The sequence below is a fragment of the Macrobrachium nipponense genome, chromosome 2, assembly GCF_015104395.2.
Source record: "Macrobrachium nipponense isolate FS-2020 chromosome 2, ASM1510439v2, whole genome shotgun sequence".
Lineage (NCBI taxonomy): Eukaryota > Metazoa > Arthropoda > Malacostraca > Decapoda > Palaemonidae > Macrobrachium > Macrobrachium nipponense.
In genome coordinates this window covers 159013617-159040670 of record NC_087201.1, presented here as the reverse complement: position 1 = coordinate 159040670, position 27054 = coordinate 159013617, and the positions used below count along the sequence as shown (strand labels likewise).

Below are 27054 nucleotides of genomic sequence, written 5' to 3'. Positions count from 1 at the left end.
GATAAATTTGAATCAATAAATTATGGAGACAGAGAAAGAAACGCTATATGCATATAAGGGACCTAATAATGAGGACCATCACAAATAAGGAAGCAGTTAAAGACCTTGGTGTGATGATGAATAGGAACATGTTATGCAATGATCAAATAGCAACTCTGTTGGCAAAATATAAAGCAAAAATGGGAATGTTGTTACGGCACTTCAAAACAAGAAAAGCTGAACACATGATTATGCTTTATAAAACATATGTTCGTAGTCCACTTGAATATTGCAATATGATATGGTACCCACACTATCAAAAGGAATATGCACAAATAGAGAGTGTACAAAGGTCCATTTACAGCTAGAACAGAAGAAGTTAAGGACCTAGACTACTGGGAAAGACTACAATTCTTAAAATTATATAGTCTAGAAAGGAGAAGAGAACGCTACATGATAATTCAGGCATGGAAACAGATAGAAGGAATAGCAGAAAATATCATGGAACTAAAAATATCAGAAAGAGCAAGCAAGATAGATTAATAGTGCCAAAACTATAACCAGGAAAAATAAGGAAAGCACACAGGACATTAATCCCACTACGCACCAGCATCGATAATGCAGCGTCTATTCAATGCGTTGCCAGCTCATCTGAGGAATATATCAGGAGTGAGCTTAGATGTGTTTAAGAATAAGCTCGACAAATATCTAAAACTGCATCCCAGACCATCCAAGATTGGAAGATGCAAAATATACCGGAAGATGTACTAGCAACTCTATGGTAGACATTAGAGGTGCCTCACACTGAGGGACCTGGGGCACCCCGAACAAGATGTAAGGTCTGTAAGGTCTGTAAAGGTCTCTCTCTCTCTCTCTCTCTCTCTCTCTCTCTCTCTCTCTCTCTCGTAGTAGCCCATCTTGCTTGGTGGAGACGTACCCGCGAAGTCAGATTAATCAACAGATCTCACAAGTTAACATACGACTAGGAATGTGAGAAATATCTAGAAGTGTTCGTGAACTATCGGTGATAAGATTAGTGTGAAAATAGTAGGATTAAAGCGTCTTTCCCTAAGTTAGTTTATCAAGTGTAATACTATAAATCAGAACAAGATGGCAGTAAGTTCCAACTGCGGGAAGAGGTGGCGTAATTTGGCGTGTTTAGCAGATTCGCAATACGATGAGGTAGCAGGAAGGGACCTGGCATTTCTCATCTATGAAATCAGCAACAGTCCTAACCAAAAAGATTACAAAAGCATTCATAGATATATTAGAAGGATATAATCCTTCAAACTGGAACAAATCTAATGAAAACATCTTGAAAATAATTGAAGAAGTTCCAAGTAAAATCCCAAGTGGTCAAGAGACTCATAAAGAAAATATAACATAAACCACATATTCCGACAAAGAAAATGAATAAGGTGAATCTTGTGAATATCCTAATTGATGCATTAGGAAAAAGAATGCCAAAAGCATGCAAACTGTGTAAGGTTTGGTATAGCATAGTCAATCCACAAAACCTAATCAGAAAATGTGCTGCATGCAACATTCCGACCCATCCACAGTGTGCTGAGGTAATACAAGATTTGAGAAAAGATACAAGAATTTTTTGTTCAACATGTCTATCATGGATAGACAATGTTATTAAATCAAGATTGGATGTACAAATAGTTGAGGATGAAGAAGAAGAGGAAGAGGAAGAAGAAGAAGAAAAAGAAGAAAGAGACGGAAGAGAAGTAAACAAAAATGAAATGACAGAAAAAAATAAGGGGAAAACAAAGAACAAGATAAAAGTATGGATGCAGAGATACTCATTGATACTACATATGAGGCAATAAAGCAGCATACCTACGAAGAAATAAATTACGATATGACAACAGAAAAGCAAATCCTGAAGAGGCTCTACCCAGATCTATACAATGACGGGAAAGAGGAAAAAATAGACAAGAAAGACAAAATCTGCAACCTTTTGAAAAGAGGGAATTGCAGATTTGGAGAAAGATGTTACTACAAAACATCCTAAGATATGTCAAAACTATGAAATATATGGTAAATGTGCATACTTAGATGGATATGGGGATGATTGCAGAGATCTGCATCCAAAAATATGTAAAAACCTAAAAGAAGGAAAAGGATGTAAGTTCGACAAAAAATGCAAATATATGCACCCTGTAGCATGAATCATAATCAAATAAATAACCAACCAAGTAATAAAATCCAAAATAAGAAAGAAACAAATAAAGAGAGAAATCAAGAATATCAGGTAAAAGAGAAAAGCAAACCACCAATGAGATATGCAGAGGTGTCAGCAAAAAATTTCAAAGCATCAGCTCCGAAAATTCTACTCAAGAGATAATAACTGTATTTTATTATGCAAGAGGATATTGCAGAAACGGAGAAAATTGCAGATTCAGACACAAAATGAATAATTATGATGAAGGAGATGAAATATTATGGAAAAGTTGGATTTTTTAATGTCAGAATTTCTGGAAATGAAAAAAAGAACAACATACCAGAACAGGAAAGAGACATGGGAAAATCCATATTACTACCAGTATTAAATGAAGGAGAAAACAACGCAAACCATCATAGTGATGAATGCGACGGGTTTAGTTGACGAGTAACTCAAAAAGAAAAATAGAGTACTTAGAAGAACTAACCCAAAAATGAAAAGAAAATAGATATATGAATATAAGTGAACCTGGTATTCATTCCAAGAGACTGGGTAATGATGATCAAATAAAAGGGTTCCAAACTTATAGATCAGATAGAAAAAATAGGAATCAAGGGGGAACCGCAATATATGGGAAAGACAAAAAACAAGGAAAAATATATGAGAAATATAGTAACTCAGAATGTGAACTAATAGCGGTAGAATTTGAATCTGAAAAATTGATGAACATAGTAATATATAGACCTCCTAATACTAAAGAGTTTGACTTCAATAATTGAAAAATTGGATGATATATGTAGAAATCACAAGGACTGGACTATTCTCCTATCAGGTGACTTCAACTTTCCTTTCGTAGAATGGAGAACGAATAGGAGATTGTGGTTGTACTTATACATATAAAAAAAGAGAGTAATAGTAGTGCAGAAGATAAGAGGCAATTGAAAAGCTATTAGATATGCTACTAGAATACAACATTCAACAAATATAAACACCTGCCAACAAGAAAGGAAAAATACTTTAGACCTAGTATTGTGAAACGAGATGAATTATGTTAAAGAAATAATAGTTTATAATGCGAGTATTCAAGACCATAATGTCATAGAATTAACAGTTCATTCCAAAGCAAGTGAAAATAGAGATAAGCAAGAAATGAAAAAGTGGGAAGGATATGGAAATACAACTTCTACAGTAAAAATATAAAATGGTCAGAAATTAATGAAGAATTAAACAAAGATTGGGATAACATTTTCGTAAGTGATGACATAAGGGTAAATACGGAGATATTATATAAAATATTGGAGAAAATAGTAGAAAAATATATACCGAAGAAGAAAAGTAAACATCATTCATGCATACCAAGAGACAGAAGGATCTTGTTCCAGAAAATCAGAAAGTGGAAAAAAAGGTCTTGCAAAAGAAAAAAATGCTGGAAAGTTATAGAACTAAAAAGTAAGATAGAAAATGCAGAACAAAAGATTTATCACAATCAAAAGAAAGTGAAAAACGGGATCTTGGAAGAAAAAACCCTATTAAATATCAAGCAAAACCCCAAACTATTATACTCATATGCGAAGAAGATGAATAAAAGAAGAATAGAAATAGGCCCTCTGAGAATTGAAGGGAGATTAACGAATGAAAAAAAGGAAATTTGCAACATACTGGCAGAACGATATAAGAGAGAATTCACCCCTAGAATAGATAATGAAGATAATGATATAGAAGTAAGGATGAAAATAGTGAATATTTAGCTGACATAGATATTAATGAAGCTGATATTGTGCAGGCTATTAATGAAATTAAAAATGGAGCTGCTGCAGGCCTGATGGAATTCCTGCTATTTTGTTAAAGAAAGTAGTTCATTCTATCGCAAAGCCACTTGCAATATTATTAAGACAAAGTGGTAGATACAGGCAAGATTTATGATGAGCACAAATTAGCATATATTACCCCTACTTTCAAAAGTGGATCAAGACTAGAGGCAAGTAATTATAGGCCTGTGAGTCTAACATCACATATTATGAAAGTGTATGAAAGGGTAATGAAGAAAAATATTATGAAAACATTTAATAAAAAATAATTTGTTTTAATAAAGGACAACATGGTTTCGTACCCGGAAAAAGTACACAAACCCAAACTGTTAGTCCACCGTGAGAACATATTCAAAAATATGAAAAGCGGAAATGAAACAGATGTGGTTTATTTAGACTTTGCAAAAGCTTTTGATAAAGTAGACCATAATATATTAGCGAAGAAAATTAGAAAACACAATATCGTGGATAAAGTAGGAAGATGTTAAAAGAATTTTTACACAACAGAAAACAGATAGTTATTGCAAACGACGAGAAATCGGATGAAGCCAAGGTAATATCCGGTGTGCCGCAAGGTACGGTGTTAGCTGCAATACTGTTTGTTATTATGATTGAAGACATAGACAATAATGTTAAGGATTCGGTAGTGAGTAGTTTCGCAGATGACACAAGAATAAGTAGAGAAATTACTTGTGATGAAGATAGGAACGCTCTACAAAGAGACCTTAACAAAGTATATGATTGGGCAGAGGTAAATAGGATGGTATTTTAACTCTGATAAATTTGAATCAATAAATTATGGAGACAGAGAAAGAAAGCTATATGCATATAAGGGACCTAATAATGAGACCATCACAAATAAGGAAGCAGTTAAAGACCTTGGTGTGATGATGAATAGGAACATGTTATACAATGATCAAATAGCAACTCTGTTTGGCAAAATGTAAAGCAAAAATGGGAATGTTGTTACGGCACTTCAAACAAGAAAAGCTGAACACATGATTATGCTTTATAAAACATATGTTCGTAGTCCACTTGAATATTGCAATATGATATGGTACCCACACTATCAAAAGGATATTGCACAAATAGAGAGTGTACAAAGGTCCTTTACAGCTAGAATAGAAGAGTTAAGGACCTAGACTACTGGGAAAGACTACAATTCTTAAAATTATATAGTCTAGAAAGGAGAAGAGAACGCTACATGATAATTCAGGCATGGAAACAGATAGAAGGAATAGCAGAAAATATCATGGAACTAAAAATATCAGAAAGAGCAAGCAGAGGTAGATTAATAGTGCCCAAAACTATACCAGGAAAATAAGGAAAGCACACAGGACATTAATCCACTACGCACCAGCATCGATTAATGCAGCGTCTATTCAATGCGTTGCCAGCTCATCTGAGGAATATATCAGGAGTGAGCGTAGATATGTTTTAGAATAAGCTCGGACAAATATCTAAACTGCATCCCAGACCATCCAAGATTGGAAGATGCAAAATATACCGGAAGATGTACTAGCAACTCTCTGGTAGACATTAGAGGTGCCTCACACTGAGGGACCTGGGGCAACCCGAACAAGATGTAAGGTCTGTAAGGTCTGTAAGGTCTCTATGAGAGACCTTTAATACGAAATAGAGTCGAATGCGTTGAATACTCTGCTTCCGGTGTGAAACATTATTGGAAATCAAGTTATTGGAATTCAATTGATTTTATTTGTTATTTATATATGTATATATGAAGGACTGAGGATGGTGGGGGCAGATTCATGTCTGATGATTATATATATATATCATATATATATATATTATATATATATATATATATATATATATATATTATATAGTATATATAGTATATATATACATATAAATATAGTATACATATATATGTACATATGTATATATATATAATATATATAATATATATATATATATATATTATAAATCCCTTATTATATATATATATATATAGATAGGATCATATATATATATTAATATTATATCCTACAGGAAAATTATAATATATAATTGCATACCACGGAAAATTATAAGCAGAAATTCAAGTGCTTTCATCGTTGGATTTCTGATTATCATTTTCCTGTGGTATTCGCTTATTTAATGAAGTCATGTGCTAATTATATATATATATATATATATATATATATATATATATATAATATATACACATATATATATACATATATATATTATATATATATATATATATATATATATATATATATATATATACTATATATATACTATATATCATATAATATATATATATATATATATATATGTCATTTATATTATTTATTGTAACTACATATTAACTTGTTCTAAAAGATTAAACATGTAGTCGGTAAACAAAAACAAAAACAAAAATGCATTACCGTCAAAATCGTAGCTCCATTCACTTCCGTGACCAACATGTTGGTACGTATATGAATTTTTTTTTCTGTTACGTCCTTATTCTGTACATTAAAATTATTATCACAAAAACTGCTGGTTCCATGTAACATAAAAACACCATACAAACAAACAAACAAACAATCAAAAAGCTACAGACTAAGTAATAATTTGCTCTTTTAAAGGTAAGATGAAAGTCTGTTTGAGGGCATTTTATGGGACTTTTATGTGTGATACTCATACGAGGAAATATTGTCTTTTTAGGCATTTATAATATCTTAGAAAAGAATAAAGAAGATCTAATGTTATTAAGAGCCTTTATGATAATTATATTTCTCTCTCTCTCTCTCTCTTCTCTCTCTCTCTCTCTCTCTTCTCTCTCTCTCTCTCCGTGAAGTTCCTTTAAACCAGCGACTTCCTCGAATGATAGCACGCTTGATTGATCTCCGCTGATCATTGCGGACGAACGGTCCCGGTCTCGACAAGGTAAACTTGATCCTCTGAAACGTTTCATCTTTGTGGAAACGGGAGCTTCCCAGGGGATTCGTACCCACAGTCTCGTATCCTAGTACGTATCCTATACCATCTTTGGATTTGGAAGAAGTTATCAAGCGTTGGCTGTTATAGAACTGTTCCTTTTTTTAATGGTTTTTGTGTAAAAAAAAATTTAAATACGTATATCTTAGTTTAACCAGACCACTGAGCTGATTAACAGCTTTCCTAGGGATGGCCCGAAGGATTAGACATTTTTACGTGGCTAGGAACCAATTGGTTACCTAGCAATGGGACCTACAGCTTATTGTGGGGTCCGAGCCACATTATATTGAGAAGTGAATTTCTAATCACCAGAAACAAATTCCTCTGGTTCCACAGGGCAGGGAATCGAACTCGAGACTACCGAATCGGTAGGCAAGTTCATAACCCACTTGTTCAACGAGGAAGTAAAGTTTTTTTTTGGAAGACTATCACTTATTTATATGGCTTTAGTCATTGTTTATTACCAGATGGACCCGAATAAGAATCAAGATTAAGTGGAATTACGTTTTAGACTGTATTTGATAAAATATCTGCTTAAGTGCCTTGTGTTTTTTTGTTTTATAACTAATGTAAACATTTTGTCAAAATGGACAGTAATATAAGACAGGGTTTGTACCCAAATCCAAATGTAGGGGATTTGTGTACCTTCCCAAAGCTGTGCTTTTAGTGCCCTTACTCGTTTTACATAAGGGCTCATTTGTGGGAAAGGTTGACCCTGGGCTGGATGACGGGTAGTCTAAACAAATTTATTTCATGCATACTGTCATTGAACATAAAGGAAATGTGCATGGATAATTAATTTTTAACTATTAGAGGGGTTTGTCTTCAGTTTTGTATTAGTTTCATTGTAGTATACCTCTCCTGAGACTTCAGTTGAGATCTTGCAGAAAGGGATGACAATGAAATCATTGTAAAGAAAATCTTATCACCAATTTTTCCTCTCTTTTCTGGTACTATTAGGTAGGCCTTTCCTTGTGGAACAGGATGATAAAACCCTTCTCTTTTTCCCTTTTTTTCCAGATCGTGACCACAGATCGCGACATCATGAAGAAGGAGCTGAAGAAGGTCACTCGCGAGCGAGACGAGGCTCTCAAAGGGTTAACGGCGCACCAGCAAGATCAACCTGCTAATTATGGTGAGTTTCAAAAAGACTTGGTTGATGAATGCACAACTTTCGTTTATACTTCCCGTGATTCCTCCTCCTGATACTGGTAGGGGATTGACACTATGCTTTCTCTCTCTCTCAGGTGTGACACTGATGCTATATTATATCCCTGGTAGGAAATTGCCTCTCTCTCTCTCTCTCTCTCTCTCTCTCTCTCTCTCTCTCTCTCTCGGGTCTGTAATTAATTCCATTAGTTGAAGCAAGTCGGAACTTTGCTGATGTGCGATGTCAATAAATGTTGGTTCGAGGATTATCTGGAAGCTTTCAGCTCCTAGATTCCCTGCCTAAGTAAACCATCTTACAGTTGTTAGGTAACTATGTTTTTCACTGTTTTATTTCAGAAATATGATAGCTCCATTTTTTCAGCCCAGTTAGATACGTATTGAATTAATATCTCACATCGACGGAACACGATAGGTGAAGATGTGTAAAGAAAACATTTTCACCGCCCCTTGCGATGCAATTATGTATCCTAAGGTTATATCAATGCTCCTTATGTGTTTATAGGTTTCTTTACAGTATCTCTAGGTTATATCAATGCTCCTTATTTGCTTATAGCTTTCTTTTATAGCATCCCTGGGTTATATAAATGCTCCTTTCTTTACAGTTGCCCTGGCTTATGTCAATGCTCCATATGTACTTATATCTTTCTTTACAGTATCCCTGGCTTATATCAATTCTCGGAATGTGATTATAGTTTTCTTAACACTATCCCCAGGTTTCTGCTCCCAAATATATGGCATTGTAATTGGAGAGTGCCTTTCTTTACCACTGTCATTTCAAGAAGTAATTTCTGTGAATAACACAATTCTTGACTTTTGATTTGAGATTAAGTTACAACGGAGTGTAATTATGTTGCTAGTCTCCTCCCCTCGGGTAGGATAAGGGTCACTGCTTTGTGAATAGTGTATATTTTAAAGGTACAGTGGTCCCCCTGTATTTGGGGGGGAGTGTGTACCATACGCCCCCCGCGAATGGTTACACCACTTTGAAGCGAGCAAAACTGAAGTTAGATTTGTCGGCTTTGTGCCAGAATTGGCTCATGCGTGCACGGTCAGTCCATAAAAGCAAAGTTGTGGGTGAAAAAATTTTGACCTTTTAATTCCTTTATCCTTTCCTTTACCTTTACCTTCACTTTGTCCACTCGTTTCTCAGAGCTTGGTATGAGAATCTCTCTCTCTCTCTCTCTCTCTCTCTCTCTCTCTCTCTCTCTCTCTCTCTCTCTCTCTCTCTCTCTCTCTCTGAACAAGAAAAGTATATGTTTTGATTTCTATCTACAAGGTTCTTCTGGAATTTCGTAAATATTGGGCTTATGAAATCAGAATTGATTTTTCCATGGTCCTTATTGCCAAACTTCCAAATCAGTGTTATTCCATCTGGAACTAATGAATCATTTAGGAGTGAATGCAGTGATTACTGTTTTAGCTATTGTTTTGAACTAACTTGAAACTGATGCAGAATTTTGTGCTGTGGTGTAGATTTTGTAGTTTAGGTTTTTTTCTCCAAGCCTATTTTTATTTTCAAGATTTTTTTATGTCCAACAAATTTAAAATATTAAAATATAATATTTGTTTGGATTTGGATCAAGTGTAACTGGTTTCAGATTACATACATACCAGATGTCTACAAGATTATCAGAAGAGTATGTATGTGTATGTATGTATGCTGTGTCTGTATAGTAATTTTTTTTAGCCTTTCCTTTTCCAGGAACGTTAACAAAACATAGTTCTTCAAGTGACAAGAGTTTATCAATGTCTCGTGATTACGAATCACTGAAGATGCAGTGTGAAAAAGCCATGGCCGAGGTTCAAGGACTCCTTAAGTAAGTCTTCAAACAAATCCTCTCAATCTTTTATCATTTTCTTTTTTGTATATATAGATTTTTATTTATTGTGGATGATGCTTCCTTCATGCTCTGTATTCATCCCCCTGGACTTGTAAATGCTACGTATTATACTGCTGTAATTATATTTGTGTTATTGTACTCTTGGTCATTATCTGAAACCTTATTTAATTCAAACTTCAATCATTAATTTGTAAGTTTATAATGATTATTTCAGAACTTAAATTCCATCCTAAATTGCTATACGTATTCACTTCAGTACAGTTTCAGATAGATATAGGTAGGTAAAGCTCATGGTAGATATTTCAAGAGCTGTTGGACATTATGTTATTATTTCTTTTGAACAGGCAAAATGTAGATATAACTAGGAAATATGAAAATACGCTGAAGGAAGTCGATTATTATAAAAAGCAAGAGCGTGCAGCTTATACTGCTTTGCAAAACTTAAGAATGCAGTATGAGGAGGTAAGCAGAAGCACTGTTGTTGTATTATGTACTGTTGCACTAGCAAAAGCTTAAACTTTAGTTTGATCTAGTTCTTTAGTGTTAGAGTCTTAAAAGTGAATTTCAAATTTCTCTCTCTCTCTCTCTCTCTCTCTCTCTCTCTCTCTCTCTCTCTCTCTCTCTCTCTCTCTCTCTCTCTCTCATGTTAAGTAATGTTGTAGAGATTATATATGTAGTACTGTACTTTCAGGCAAAGATAGACTCAAACTGTGATTCTGTAAAGGTGAAGTTTTTATGTTTGCAAATCACCCCTCAATACTTCGCAGGTTGTAGCTGAAAAGCAGAAATTGGAGCGAGAAGTAACTTCGTTGCAAACGATCATGGAAGACGATCGTAAAGAGATCGCTGACCTTCGGCGGCAACAGCAGGTCAGCAACCTACTAGTACGAGCGTTTTCGATCGTAGATGGAGCATCACAAAACTAATCACTAACCCAGGCAAAGTGACTGGTTTTACAGAAATTCTTTTTGGTATTATACTCACCTTTGATTCCTATGAGCTCAAGCTGCACTCAGATATGTAACCAGTTCAGCAACTTTGAGTCTTAAAGGAAAACTTACTTGCAGAAACATTTCTACAATATATATATATATATGGAATATATTTATTTATATATATTTTATGTCCTTATTCATGATTTAATGGCATTGATGTGAGATACAAAGTTGCCAATCATGTTGCACATCCTGAATCCTATAATTTCAAAAGCTACTCTAAATAATTAACAGTAGACCGCACCCAGTATTCCATGATGCTTCTCATTAGTATTCAAATCCAATATAAATGACTGATTTTATTCCAAGACTTGCAGTCCCTAAGGCTCTGCAAAGAAGGACTTCAGTAGGTGTGCTTCGTATTTTGTGTGATTCTTCTTGTATATTAGAAAAAATTAAATGCACATCTAACTTCAAAAATTACCCTGAATTGAGCACAGACCCTCTGATTGTGTCTAGACGCTAAAGCAAATACTTTCTGTCAGATTCCCAAGAAAGTCATTGTCTAGCTGAACACAGTAGATAAAAGTTTAACTCTTTTTTTCGGCAAAGCTTTTCTCCCGCTCTGTCTCTTCTTTGTCCATACATCAGTTTATGGGTGGAAAGTGTTTTATCAAAAAAGAATGTTAAAAAAACCAGAATTACTTTCATTTCTTGTTTATGTCATAGTAATACAAACCCCATTCTTGGCTTTTGCAACAGCTCTGGGATGGTGATGGTGTAGTGGAATGTGAGAGGAGGTTCTGTTAGTCACACTGCGTGGGATTAGGTGATAATTGCGTTACTTTTAGTTGGCAAATTGTGGCATTTGATGCTATATTTGAACATGAGTATTCTTAGGGTCTTTTCCGATATAATTAAACACTATCAGAGAAGAGAAGATAAAAGAATTCCTGTTAATGCCATTTGCTTCCCTTACATTCTTTGGCTATTGATGTTTAACGTTCTTAGACTTCTTCATTGCATTACCAAGAGCAATTTATTTTTATTTTCTTTTGTAAAGTTTAGGAGTCAGAGGAAAGCAAAGACAAATTTATAATTTACAAAGCTTCCTCTCCCATCCAAAACTTTCAGTACTTTCATATTCATATGTTGTTCCATGCTAGAACAAAAATAATTACTGCTTGGTTTAACTGATTCAGTAAAGTTAGGTTCAAATAAAAATTTTTTCCAATGTGGGTAACTGAGCTGGTGAAAAGTTGACTTACTTCCCTTTAGATGTGAAGCAGTGTGATCAAGCAACTATACTCTTCTGTCAGTAGCCTCAGGATAAGTGTGCATGGCTGTTGGCAGTCTATTTTTATAGCTAATATGTCAGCATTCAGAAAAAAGTGGTATCCCAAGTGTACACTTTGAATTTGCTAGTTCCTTCCGTATACACGGATATACTGTATTTTGTAGATTATATTTGTAGTGAACCCTAAGACCTTTAATGTGACAGCAGAGTCATGTTGCTGGTTTCCCTAAACAACTACGAAGGCATCAATAGCTCTGCTAGGGAAGGAGTTTCCATCAAGTCCGCAATTTTCTTATCTTAAATTCTAGAATTTGTGTTTTTCTTTTATTTCTCTTTGTTGAAAATTCCTTATGAACACATGATTTGGTATAATGGCAGCAACAATGGTCCAGTTATGTTAGTAAGAGAGATTTAGTGGCACCAGTCTTGCTTTGTAGTACATGTGGAAAAAATATACAGAGGTCTCCTGTGTGCTTATAAATGAGTTGTAGCACCTATTTTGCTTTTATTTATCTGGTATGATGATAAATGTGCATACAGCTATGCTTTAATAAATGTTCATCAAATAGAAAATGTAAATATAACTGATAGGATTGCCATGTAACTGCACCTTTATCTTCAAAGATTGTAAATTTCACGTTGTGCTTTTTTTCTGTATTTTCATCATTCGAGTGATATGCATTTATTACTTTCAGTTGAATCTTTGATATAAGTTTGTGGTAAAAGTGGAAATGGGATGAACATCAAGGTAGGCCTTAGAAAAAAGCACTCAGTTTGGTGAGGTGATACTTTTACTTACTTAGTAAAGGCCCCATTACTAAAGTGAGGGAAAATTTTTTGTGGTAAATGGATCATTCTGTTCCTTCCAGAAAATTTTCCATTGCATATTTTTTATTGTTCCTCCATTTTTTTGCTCCACAATAAAGTTAGCTTACTCACAATATTGCAAAAAGTTTCAGTTACCTGCAGCCATTTTATTTTTTGTTGGGTAAGCATTCTGATTTATAACTCTCTCTCTCTCTCTCTCTCTCTCTCTCTCTCTCTCTCTCTCTCTCTCTCTCTCTCTCTCTCTCTCTCATATTAATGTTTCCTTAATTAATACATTTAGTTACAGTACTACTGTGTGTGCCAAAGTCTAAAGGTTTTTGTTTTTGAAATTTTAGAATCTAAGCTGGACCACTGCTGTTTTCATTTTATCATAGCTTAGTTAAGCAATAGGTGAAGCTAAGGAATTTTTGTACTACATACTCTTCTGCTTTATAAATTTAAGTACAGAAAGGATTGCTGTATTTAACCGCAGAAAAATTAACCTCATTCTATGTAGAGTCTATATTATGTACATGTTTAAGGTTATTGTATGCTTTCAGTAAAATGTTTGTTTATCGTTCATACTGTGTGCAGGAAATGCAGACAGTTACTGATGCCATCATAGTTTAAGCATTCCTTGTCAATAATGCCTTACTGACCCAATCCTAACCTTCCCCTTCTTTCTCTCTTTCTTGCCCCTGCCCTCAGAAGTTTAGGTTCCCGCTCAAAAGACAGGTGGGTTTACCCCCATAGTTATGACATGAGGTGCATGAAGTACTGTATACTCCATATTAACATCTTACATATAATTATTGTTTACTGTGGGTTCTTTCAGTCACAGAAAGGTAAATCCGTTCAGACTGATCAGCTTTTCAAAGAAACACTTGTTTTAACAAGTTATTTATTCTTTTTGTCTTGGAAGTTTTCCTAACACTCTTGGGATCGCATTGAATTTTAAATCATGAAATCCTTAGAGAAAGAAAGAAAGAAATAAAATCAGTTTAAAGCTTACTGTGGCTGTTATGAAGCTTAACTTTTCCATTCTTGTGAAAATGTGTTGTTATTGGCATGCAGAGCATGAGAAAAAGCATTTATTGAACTTTTTCTTTTCATAAAAATCTTTGTAAATGTTGGTGTTCAAAATTTTTTTTATTATTGCTGTAAGTAGATTACTTTAGTAAGTCTTACTTTTGTCATATTTTCCTTTGAGCTTTCTAGTGTGTTGTTTGAATATATTTCTCTTGCTTTTAGAACAGTGCTTCAGTTATGGAAAGATACTATTTGAGCAGTTGTGCTTTTTATTTAGGTTGTAGAAGATATATGAATAGGCTGCTGATATATTTTATGGTAAAAGTATTGTAGCATTTAAGATTTTATTTCTTGGAACCTAGTAATGTTATGTACTTAACAACTGCCAAGTAAAAGACAAAAAAAAAGGACTATGATAGTGCACAGGTTATGAAATGCCAAAAGCAACTTTATTGTGTGCACAGTTAGTAGATTGCTTGGCCTAATGAACTCTGTGCTAGTTTTACTGTTGTTGATTCTCTGGTAATTGAGTTGCTCTCTCTTTGGTGCCACACTTAGGAGACGGTAATAGTAAGTTGTGGTTAGTTTTGTAGGCCAGGCAGCTGTATTCATAGTATGCATTTTTTTAAACTTCCAAATAAAAAAGAACCTGTGGGTTATTGTTGTGAGAAAATCGGTTCTCAAAGTTTGCTAAGGTTGAGATTAATAAAGAAGTTGAATGCCATTTCATAGACAGAACTAATTTTTGTAGTGATGTACAGATGTATTCTATGTGAGATATAATTAACTCAGCATTTGGTATCCTTTACACAGTTCACATCCATGGCAGATTTTTTAATAGCAAAAATTTGCTTAATTAATGGTTATATTTCAACAACAACAACTACCAATGTGTAAATATGTGTGCATACATATATCAATTTAATATATATGTACCATATGTGTGTTAATGTTACATATACGTATATGATAATCCTAAGTGAACCCTTATGAAAAGTCTCTAGATCCGCCACTGGTTCACATAAACTGATTGTGTTCCCCTTTTTTTATTTTTACTTTGTTTTTCAAGGATCTGAAATACTTTTAGTATTCTTTTGTTTTTCAAAGATCTAAGATACATCTAGTATTCTGCGCTTAGCACGCAGTATACTATAGACTTTCATGTTACTTATGGGTTGCTTACCTTAGGTAGTATGCCAAAGGAAAAACCTACCTAAAAAAAAATTGCTATGAAAATAGGATGACAAGTATTATGTATGTCATCCAGTACATGTAGTTACCTCATTGCTTGAATAAGTAATGCCTATGTAGAGCTTTTTATTATTTTAGCCCTTTAGATATTTTAATATATATTTTATATGAATTAATCTAGAAATTACAAGTAGTAATATTTTAGAATTTTCTCCATGAAGCTGATAAGCTACTCAGGAAACATACTTACAAGGAAATCAAACAATGATTGAGGACAATAGATGTCTGACAGGGACAATATCATATTAATAAACCATTCTCATCTGCACAATTTATGAAGTATGTAAGACAATGTTGTAAGACTGCAATTCTGCTCTGTTGTTTTTATCTGATTATTTCAGATAATGTAAAAACTGATATATATACTGTGTAGGATATTTATAAATTGAGTTCCCTTTGGTGTACTGCATTGGCCATGGAATAGATTTATAGCACTCATTTGTTTATAAAAACAAAAAGCCATCCACAGTTTTATTCATATTTTAATTTTCTATGATGCTTTTGAAACTATTAACCCAGTTCATTTACTCTGCAGTAAAAGCCTAGATATTCTCTGGGTAGATTATTAATGTTGGCATTTGGGTAAATGTTTCAGTGTGTGTGTGTGTGTGTGTGCGTGTGTGTGTGTGTTTTGTTAAGTACAATCAGGAGATATTGAAGACTTATTTATAATAGTAAGATTAGTATATTACATATATGTATAATATATACATGTTATAATTTTCCATTAGAAAGGGTAAATTATGTATTGCGTAATTATATTGTAAAAACATCCAGTTATAAAACATGTAGATCTAATTCTGAGTAATGATGTATTGCGTAATTATATTGTAAAAACATCCAGTTATAAAACATGTAGATCTAATTCTGAGTAATGATGTATGCTCTCTAAGAAACACATTTTGCCTCTCTGCTTTCTTTTTCCTTTGTGATGTCATTTACAATTTATAAAACTTTTTATATAGATAGTGTGTATCTTGAAACATATCACGTTTTATGATAGTATTTACTTTGGAATGATTTTTTCCTTTCCTTCATATATCATTGACATCACCTGCTAATGCTTTAAATTGCCTTTATATTTTCACTTCAATTTTAATAACTCAAATTGAAAGTCTATGTATAATTAGGTTTTGTAGATTTTACGAACCCACAGAACTCTTGAATGAGTGACCTAGGGTTTAATGAAACCCAGCATGAATGTAACTGTATTAAGTTCATAGCAGTGTGCAGTAAACCCCCCGGATTCGCGGACTCGCGATACAAGGACTCACTGATTCACGGATTTCTCTATGGAACATGTGGTACACTTTATTTGCAAAAAATTTGCTTATTCATGGTATTATTCACGGAGAAATATTCACTAATTATACAGTATTTTCATATAATTTGTATGAGGAAATGCACTTTTTGTGATAAAACTATTAAAATGCTCAGGTATAAGCTCATTTTTTTTTTTTTTTACACCATCAAAATAGGGAGTTCTTAGCATATTAGAATTGTTTTAAGTATTTAGCTATTCACAGTGGGGTGTGATACATATCCCCCATAAATCTAGGGAGTTTACTGTACATTTCATACTGAGATGAGAAAGTGAATGTAAGGATTTCTGCTGGTTAACGTTATGCACATTAACTTTTTTCTACTATTTTAGCATCATCAACTTAGATGTCTCTTATATTGTACGAGTCTTTTTTTTCATCTTCATTCTTGTAATGTTTAGAATTTCAATCTTTTATTTACTTTGACACATACTTTTGAGATAAATAGCAAAAAGAACTTTGAGAACCTTGATAACTTGCCGTCCATTTTATTGGCTGTTAAAAGAATTTAATTTTTTTCTTTAGTATCTTTCATAATATGGTGTAATTAACTATGAATGCAGCTGCATAACCCATTCAGTAGTAAGCTAATTTTTCTCAGTTAATTATGAGCAAAGTTCTTCCATAAGTCAGTTCACAGTATTGTATATCTGCATTAAAAAACATTCCGCAGAGAAGGATCAACCCCTCAAATAAGCAAAGGATAATACTTAAAAGAACTAAATAAATTATAACTTTTTTTGCAGCAGTGTACATTTTACTACACTGAAGACATCTGTACTTTTCATGAATACTGTATTAGAAATGGTAATGCATTACTGCACATAAGAACTTGTTTGTTTTGAGCAGAAGTCTTTATTTGTAGTGTACATAAATGCTTTACTAATTCTTAAACTAACTTACTAACATTAAAAAGAATTAATGGTGTTCATGTCCTGTATGAACACGCTTCTGTTAAATTCGTAGATTTATGCACAAGATAAAAAGTTTTTGTTTGTGTCTAATCTACTGCATTTTGTTGCATACCCAATACCTGTTGTAGGAGGCTATGTCTCAGGAGGGCTCAGGAGAGGCCATCAACCAGCTTTACATGACTACCATGCGCAAGTATGAAGCCATCAAAGATGAATATGATTCAATCAGAAAGAGGTATTCAGATTTAGTTGCCTCACATTCCAACAACATCTCCAAATTGGAACTCACACAGGTAAGTAGTGATAGTATAAAAATTTTTCATGCATTTTTGTTTAGATTACTTGTTTCCCTTGGATATTACTGTACCGGACAGTGCTAGAAAAATTTTGTGTGAATCATACAAGATTCCTCCTTTCCTATGTTTTTATCTAATTCATCTTTGATTTTTTTTCTCACTTATTTCAGTGCCAAGATTATAACATATCCAGCACTTTAATTCTCTTGTGTAGATTTTTACACGCAAATTCAAAATCATTCACTAGTCTGTTTTTTATGACTGATATTGGATATGTCAGTATATTAGTGTATTATTGTAGCAATAGTTGATTGGATATCTCTATTCAAGAATTTGTATAAGCAGTTAGGAGGAGAAGCAACCTCTTAATACTTCAAATATTTATTAAGGATGTGTTCATATGTTGTTGAGGGCAGATGATGATAGTAGTGCAAATGTTGCTGATGTAGGTAACTGTAAGAAGGAATGATAAGGAAGGAGGTTCAGGAGAAAGGTTGTGTTATATTATGATTTTATTAATTATTTTTTTTAATTTTTCCTCATTTCAGTTTGTTCTTTTGTAGAAAGAAACATAAATGCAATGACTTTCTATCTATAATATTACAGGAAGAAGTGTCTCGCCTTAAAAAACAGTATGAGGAAATATTGAGAGAATGTAATGAAGCTGTGAGAGAAAAGAATTGTCTAAAACAGCAGTGCACCAAAGCCATTACTGAGTGGGACTCGGCCCTCAGGGAAAAAAACAAATTGCAAGAAGAGTTATTGAAGGTAAATGTAAAAGTTACAAGACTAATTAAAAGATGAAATAATGAGACATTAATATATTTCATTTAAATCATGTAACAAGTCGATAAATACAATTTGAGATTTGTAAAGAAAATTTATATTTAAACAAGAATGCTGATGGGAATGAAGGAATGAGATATTTAAAAATATATATACATATAAAGAGAAGGTTTTCATCAATAATCCAATTTAGCTCCTTGGCTACACCAGTTAATTGTTCAAACGATTTGTCACTTTCTTTTAACATCTCCAAGGACCTGTTGGAGATGAACTGTCTCTGTGATGCTTTAAGTGTTGTTTGTTTTCTTCAGAAACTTTTATTCAATGTAGATTGAGAAGTAAATGTATTTACTTGTTTCTCACCCTTCATATTCCTCACGTATCCCTTTCAAAATCACTGTTTTTGTTGAATTTGTTGAATTGTTCATAGTGCAAAAATTGTTTGGAAAATCTCCTATCCATTTATGTATTATCATTTCACCTCAACCCCCTTTTCTCTGTGATTATCGTCTCAGATTCGAGAGAAGTACGATGAGATGATGAAAGAAATGAACACTCATCTAATGCAGAGGCAACATCTAAATAAGGATCTGAAGAGATTACAGGTAAGGAGGAGGAATTTCCCATTTCGATTTGTTTACCCAGTGTTCTGTTTGTACTGTAATTTGTGGTTACTCTTCTTATTTTTTATGGCTGTTTTTTGGACAGAAATATTGACTTGTTTTCCGTTCCTTTTGATTACCTATCAATCATGGTTGTACTGCATGTAATGTTTTGTTTCAGTTTTGTTGTGGTGTTAAATTTCATTACCCTTGGCAAAAGTGCAAGTCATAAATGTAAAGGACTTGTGTACCAGGTAGCCTATAATAAATAATTGAAAGGTTGATGTAGGAAAATAACCATTCCTTTGCACTTTGGTTCAGAGTGGGTGATGTAATACATATTTATTGCAAAGAGAATCCAGCTACCCTTTGGGTTGAGAAATTGTCTCCAAGTGTGCTAAAACCCTTATGCCTCACATTTTAGGGTAAGGCTCAATTATGTTAACTTTACATCATCATATCACGCTTGTCCATTATGTCCTATTTTGTAATAAGGGGCCATCCAATAACAAGTTTCATTCTCATGAAAAAAAAATGTCTTTCTAGATATCCTTAAGTGTCTTGCTCCAGATACCACTAATCTTAGTGAGGAGGATTCTCAAAACGGATGATTCCCTTCATTCATTTAACGTCCAGCCATTTGTCATTCACTACGAGAACATGTTATCCTTGAGGAAGCTCAATGTTTGCCAAGAGCCTCATGGTCTTTTTCCTGATGATGACTATTAAACCTGGTAAGATAGCTTTCCACACCATAGAATAGGTTACAGAACTTGATTCTGTCTTCCAACCTCTCCTCAAACAGAATGCTCCCTCTCTTACTTTGTCATTTTTGCCTTGTCTTCACCCCATCCTGCTCCATACAGCATTCTTTTGTCCATAGTAGCTGGTGTGCACCTCACTGTATAGTACAACACTCTCTTTAACTTGGTGGAGAACCCTAAACGTCTTCAGTGCCATGTTGGCTACACCAATTACTTCAGTTTCTTATCAGATCCCTTAAGTTTTTTGCCCATGCTTTGTGAGAGAGTGAGAGGGCCAGTTTTTGTTTATGGAGGTTGGATCAGCTGGAGACATTGAGATATGTACTTAGAAAATCACTGGAGAGTGGCTAAGACTTATTGCTTAGATCATGCCATCGTTGCATTCCCCTGCCTGGCTCATAGTTACACTTTACAAACAAGAAGGATCCTTCTTTCTTTGGATAGCTCTGAGAGTGAGTCTTTGTCAGACCCTGCTCCTCCAGTTTAAATTTTATAGCCTCAATTTTGAAGATCATTGCCTGTGTCCTCTCAGGTTTCTCTTAAATTAACTACTTAAAGGGTTCCTCCCCTCTCCTCCCCTCCTAATGTAGCTGGATCTTCATATGTGGATACTACTTTGAATCAAAGCCTAAGGTTCTTTAAAAGCAAAAATTTGTGTTGTCAAAAAAGATTATTATTGTTAGATTTTTGTAATTAGGCAAAAATTACTAGTAGGTTAAAAGTTGTATTAATCAGGTTATCACATGTGCTATAATTTGTAATTCAGCTGTATCCATAAAATATTTTTTTAAGATAATAAGTTACCCAGCCTTTCATTTGCTACTGAATAACTTAGTAGCAAAAGTATGTTGAAACCCATTTTGGTTATAATTTTGTTTCAACTTTCTGGTGTTTGTGTTTAAAAAATGTATGAGTAAATCTATTTGATCTTACAGTTGATTTTACTGTACAGGAACTTTTGTAAGTCCTGTTAGTGAAATCTTCATAATTAGAAAGTAAATTGTAATATCTTCCAAAAATAATCACCTTCAAATACCTAATCAGCGTTCTAACATATCTGATAGTACACAAGGCATGTTTGCCGGAAGAGCATCTGAGACTTCCATATTTTTAGGAGGGAAAGAAGTCTATTCTTTTATGCAATTTTGCTGAAGGTGCTAATGCTGTCGTTAATTATGCTGTAGCATACTAATATGTACTGTAGTTAGTACAGTGAAATTAAGTTTACTGTTCTTGACAAGGCTCCCATGTGTAGAAACAGCCTTTGCACTACTGTCAGTAAGCAAAGAAGCTGTGCTACTCTTAACAGTTATTTGTCTAGTAAATAATATTGTTTCTTAACTGTAATGGAATATTAATGCCCTTAACCCTTTGAGATAGGCATGGGTGGAGGGATGCCAACCAGAAGCTTTTGAGGTCTCTCCAACACTGATGGAAATAGGAATTTATTTTTGTATTTTTTATGTCAGGGGTAGTAGATGAACATGAGAAAGTCATTGAATTAACTTTGAATATTTTAGAAGTTTGTTTTTTTGTTTTGTTGACTGGCTTTATCAGGATCTCATACTCCTTGGTTGCAAGGAATAGCTCCGGCCGTAAAATGTTCCAGTAAATTAAAATTTGTGTTATTATGAGGCATTTTCTGGTATCTTTTTGTGGCTTACTGGAGATATTAATATGTTTTATATGCATCCAGTTATTATGAGGCCTTAATAAATTGCCTGCACTTTTTGTAGAAATTTAGAAGTTAGGTTAGCTTATGCTTATACTGATTTCAGGAGTGAAGTAGATTGTTCAAATTACTTAATACACTGTACCCTTTCCTTTTATAGCTTTCCAGTAATGTTAGATTATATGTAATGCAAGAGCTCAAAGGAAAGTCTTGATGAAAATGTGACAGATGCACTTGGGCTAAACATTCTCATAAAGACATTATTTGGGGTAAGGAATATATGATATACCCTATACAACTGCAATTTTTTTATCAATAATGATGTGCCACACACTGTAGCATTAATGAATGTTTGTATTGTATTAGCAGAGCATAAAACATTATTGTACGTTCCTGTAGCTACATAGTTTCTGTCAAATGTAACACTAACTGAATGAAGCAGTTTCATATTTGATTGGACAGGGGATGTTTTGCCTTTTAACTTATGGTTTTTTTGATTTAATATAGGTTGGAATTATGGAAAGTAACAAAAGAAATGGAAGCTATGATAATTTTCTATATAAAATTTTAGGCATTTTATAACAAATGTGAATTTTTTTGGGACGTTATAATGAAACAGAGCATGTAGGAAGTAGATATTTAATTTCTATTGCTTTTTGTTATTGGAATATTTCCATTTAAAGAAGTTTTCCTAGTTAAGCATTAGTTCAGTTCTAGTTGGAAATGTAAGTGAAACTTTTATTAAAGTAGCTATAAATTATATTGCAAGTGTCTCAACATTTCAGTAATTTTCTATTTATGGCACAGTAAGGGAAAGGTGTGTGTGTGTGTGTGTGTGTGATTTTTATCGTAGCTAAGTATATATTGATTCATATATGATCTCTTTTCTAAGTTTTCCTTTTAAAGCTTTTGGGTTTTTGTTTAAATATTTTTAATTCTGCAGTTTCCAGGTTCTTTTCCTTCTTTCCCAAGGTTACTCTTTCAGAGCTCTATTTCTGCCTGAATAATAAAATTGACTTTTTTGTTCATATTTACTTATTATGCAGCTTTATTTTCATTTTATTTTGTGGCAGTTTCCAGCCTCTCATTTTTTTTATTACATGATGTGTAAATTATATTGGTCTCATCTCAGAAAAGTTGCAGGAAAATTTAAGTATTAGGAGCAGTTTCTGAAAATGTTTAACTGCAGTCCCAATAAAGCATTTTCTCTGCTTCAGATAAAACTACGTATATACTGTACTACAGGTTTTAAATAACTGACAAGAGTTGTCTCCCCTCATTTGTAATTTGAAAGGAGGATCTAAGCCTAGCTGGTAATGAAAGGGTTTGCAGGGACCAGTAAATATATTTATTATGTATTTTTTCATCCTTTGTTTCCGTGAGTGGCCAGCTGTTATTATTTGTATCTAGTTAACTCTTAACGGACAGACATGCTCACATGAGTAACAATAACAGGTTTTAGGTGGTGGACAGAGTCACTCATGGTGAGTAACAATATTACGCGCCATTGTTTTGGGGGGAATCATGCAGGAAAGGGGTGCCATTACTACTATAGCCCATAAACTCATGAATGGCGACTTTTAGACTGGCTAAAATCCACTGGGCAGCTCATGAGAAACTTAGTTGGGTTCTTGACTTCAGGGAAGGTGGTGTAGTACCTCTTTCCCTCACAAGACGTCTTTCTGTAAATTCGCTCATAAATATACCAAGTGGTTGCTGTTGGTTTTAGTTCTTGTCAGTTATAGGTGTAATTTTGCAAAGAAATATTAGAAAAAATGTATAAATGCAAAAAAGTTATTGCATCTTCGTACTCAGTAAATTTATGTAAATATTTTACAACAAATATGCTCAGAATATGTTAGTCATTTTATTTCTTATCTGTTTTGATATTGTGTGAGCTATAATTACAATTTTACAGAATAGAGTATGTTTTTTTAATATAAAAAGCATGTATAAATTCTTAAAATTTACGATAGTCTTGTAAAAGAGGCCCCACCCCCACAAGGGGTTATAAAAAGTCATTTTCAACTTGTCACAAAAGGTAGGGAAAATTTTTTGGAATTTTTTATTCTTACACCATGTGCATTTGCATATCTTCCTCTTTCCATTGAGTTTTTTTTTTTCTTTGAATTGGCCGACCTCAAAGTTTTGCCTGCCTGGGGTGCTGCATATTGATTTATTACCCCATTCATTAACGGTTAACCATTGTTCTTCACTTTTGTCACAAGCTTGTTAAATTTTATGATTATATGCAGTTTCAAGAACTAATAGATTTACGGGAGTGGTAATATGCTGCTATTCTTCATTACCTTTCCTTTTGATAGTTTCTTTGAGAGCTACAGTAATGTATAACGGCTCTTGAATTGCCAGAGATGTATCTGCTAATTGCTGATTTAGAATTGTAGAAGTATTTTTAAAGGGTTGCACTGTTCAATATTTTAACAATGTTTTAATAATTTTATTTTCACACTTCCAAAACTTGCCCTATTATAGCATACACTACTTTGTTCAAATGTGATCTATTATTATTTCATATTTATATCTGTGTGTGATTGAAATTAAAATTAAACCTTGAGAAAATTAAGAACAAATTGTGAATTAATATTGAAAAATGAGAAAATAAAAAGATACAAATGCGTCCAAAGTAGGTTAAATTTTTGTTGTGTATTTAATTGCTAATTCAGAATTAGTAACTTGATTTAACTGAAATGTATAAAAACCCTAATTGGAATATGAAGGTTGGGTGTTTGTGGCTCAACTGCATTTGATTTCATCAAGTTTACCTCTGTGCATATTTTCATTTTCATGCTAACTGATTTTAAGATATAATGAATTTTTATTGCTTTATATATAACAGTAATCTGTTATTGTAGTTTTATATTAAAGTATTCACATACAATACTTCATCAAGTCTTAAGGAACGAAGCATGACCCATCATCAACTGATTTCCCAGCGCCGGGTAGCATGCATTCTGTCAGTGGATGAACCAAGGAAAATAACTGAATCTTGTCAAGAATACAAGAAGTTTTTTTGGCTAAAACTTTATCTGAACAAGTGTATAGTATATAGAAAAAATGTTTTGTTCATGAAACTTACCTGTCAGATATATATATAGCTGTATTTTCTGAAGTCCGACCGAAATTCAAAAACTTCCGGCACACACAGTGGTTGGCCAGGTGGTTAGTACCCATTCCCGCCGCTGGGAGGCGGGTATCAGGAACCATTCCCATTTTCTATTCATAATTTTTCTGTCGCCGGTGCTGGAAACACCTGTTTGTTCCGATACGTAATACAAACCCTCGGTCCTTTAACAATAGGAAGGTAACTAGCGGCAGCTGGGACGGTCGTAAGCTTCGAACAAGGGGAGAACGGTAGTTAACTGCTTGTCCGATCGTGCGCGCGCCCGAGAGGTGAAGAATCACTTTTGCTTTCGGCCGCGGGTGTGAAGGACGTGTTCGTCATCGCTCTCTGCCCGCTTCATCGTCGTATGCTTTGTTTATATTGGGTTTTCTACTAATGGTTTGTTTGACTTGAAAATGAAACTGTAAGTACACTGTTTTCATTTTCATTACTTAATTATGAATCAACATGGAGCTATCGCCGTAGAGACGGCGATTTCCGCTCTTTTCATGAATTGAACCCTTGAATTGTGTCTCGGTGCCGAGGGCGGGCGCACTCGCGCCGAGTCATGTATTTTGGGCGAAAGTGTGTAATTGAAAGATGTAAGTACTCTTTTTCATTATATTTTTGCCCTGTGCGTTCGTTGCCGAGAGCTTGATTGCGCTCGGCAAGAGCCTCTTATTTTGTATGAATAGAATGCATGAAAGTGGATTCGCAATGCAGTTTTCTTTTCATTTTCATTTATTAATTGCATCAAATTTAATTTTGGATCAATTTCCGCTCTTACCCGGGAATTAATCCTTACGATTTATTGCTGTGAAAGTGAAAATAGCAAGTGCAGTATTGTTCATTTTCATATATATTTATGTTAGCATCATATTATTATGGATCAAGTTTCCGCTCTTACCGGGAATTGATTTTTCCCCCTTTAAGTTCTATGAAGTGAATCGCAAGTGCAGTATTCTGTTTCATTTTCATATTACTTTTCACTGCTGTGCAGGGGTAGGGGAAGCGAAGGTCTGCCAGGAAGTCGTCGGAAAGCTCTCCCGCGACTCCCTTGGTATCCGATTCTTCGTCTTCTTTCCTGCCCCCCCTGCTCAGCTTCCTCTTATTTTGTTTTTGGGGTCTTCCCTTCCGTTCGGGGTGGGGCAGTCTCCCCCCCCCCCCCGTGCGTGAGGGAACCCCTCTTACTAATCTGTCTGTGCTACCGCAGGTGCTACATCCGTGGGAGACGACCTTGGACAGGTATGGGCCACTGCGGCTGCAGGGCGTGCCTAGCATCCACGATCTGCTGCAGCGTCTAGCGAGGTCTGGGGCGGTGACCTTGGAGTGGTCTCCACTACAACCTTCACGGCCGCTTATGCTGCTTCCCCCCGCTGGTCTACATCCCCATGCTGTGTCGGTGACGCCGTCTGCCGCTTCTAGGGCCGGTCGCCGCCGTACCGAGGAGGGGTATGCCGCCGCCGCCTGCCTGTGTTTTCTTCGTGTTGCCTGCCCCAGACTTCCGCTGTTCAGCAGCTCGCCCCTGGACCGGCCGCCAGTACCACGCTGGCTGCCGATGATTCTACGAGGCGATGGCTGGGCCTGCCGTACCTGTCGCTGATGTGGTTCCCGCTACTGGCTTGGCTGTCCCTTCTGTGTTTACCGCTGCCGCTGTTCCTGCCGCTCCTGAGCTGGTTGCTGTTCCTGTCGCTCCTGGTTCCTGCGCCTGTCCATGCTGGTCCTGCCCATGGTGTGTCTTCCCCAGTCCCAGGTCCTTCCGGACAGGTGCAGTCGGGCCGTGTTGCTTCGGCAATAGGCCCGACTGGCCTGGATGGAGGACCTGACGACTGTCCTGCGTGAGCTGACGAAGAAGAGGAAGGTGTCATCTTCGTCTTCGTCTGTTGCTGCCTCTTCCCCTTCGACTTCTAAGGCCCATAAGCCGAAGAAGAAGAAGGCTGCCTCCCCCCCTAAGAAGTCTCCTTCGGGAACTTCTAAGGGCCCGTCCCACCTCGGTGGGACGGGGGGTCCTTCTGCTGGTCCTCCTGCTCCTTCGGGAGCGGGGCCCGTCTCCCCTTCCGTAAGGAAGAGATAGACGGGTACCAGAGGAGTATCGGTTAGCTCTGGTACTTCCTCGCCTGGTGCTAGCGGCGATGCCGCTACGCCAGGTTCCGGCTCGGTCTCTCGTTCGCGGGAGATCCCGAGTGTACGCTCTCCCTCGGGAGACCGTGCAGCCAAAGTTTCGGCGCCAGAGTTCGCTCGGCGCCAAGACCACGGCACGGAGCAGAAGGCTGGCGAGAACCGCTCAGGTGACTCTCGCCAGGCCAGCGGCCGCTCTCGCAGCGACCAGCTGGTAACCGTT

At 35.3% G+C, this 27054-nt stretch overlaps 1 protein-coding gene across 10 annotated transcripts in view; it reads left to right on the top strand.

The window, feature by feature from the left end:
• Positions 1-27054, top strand: part of LOC135221077 (disks large homolog 5-like) — a 625627-nt gene that overhangs the window by 529167 nt on the left and 69406 nt on the right. For 6 of the 10 annotated variants that reach the window (XR_010315871.1, XM_064258859.1, XM_064258857.1 and 3 more), the window contains 8 exons: positions 7927-8041; positions 9764-9893; positions 10262-10379; positions 10685-10786; positions 13665-13691; positions 17601-17765; positions 18375-18536; positions 19070-19159. Coding sequence is in view for 9 of the 10 variants with exons in the window: in XM_064258859.1 (XP_064114929.1) it covers positions 7927-8041; positions 9764-9893; positions 10262-10379; positions 10685-10786; positions 13665-13691; positions 17601-17765; positions 18375-18536; positions 19070-19159 (909 nt within the window). In the remaining variant the exon portion in view is untranslated. Of the gene's footprint in view, positions 1-7926; positions 8042-9763; positions 9894-10261; positions 10380-10684; positions 10802-13664; positions 13692-17600; positions 17766-18374; positions 18537-19069; positions 19160-27054 lie in introns of all 10 variants that reach the window. The other 4 variants (XM_064258853.1, XM_064258858.1, XM_064258854.1 and 1 more) reach the window with 3 other exon arrangements.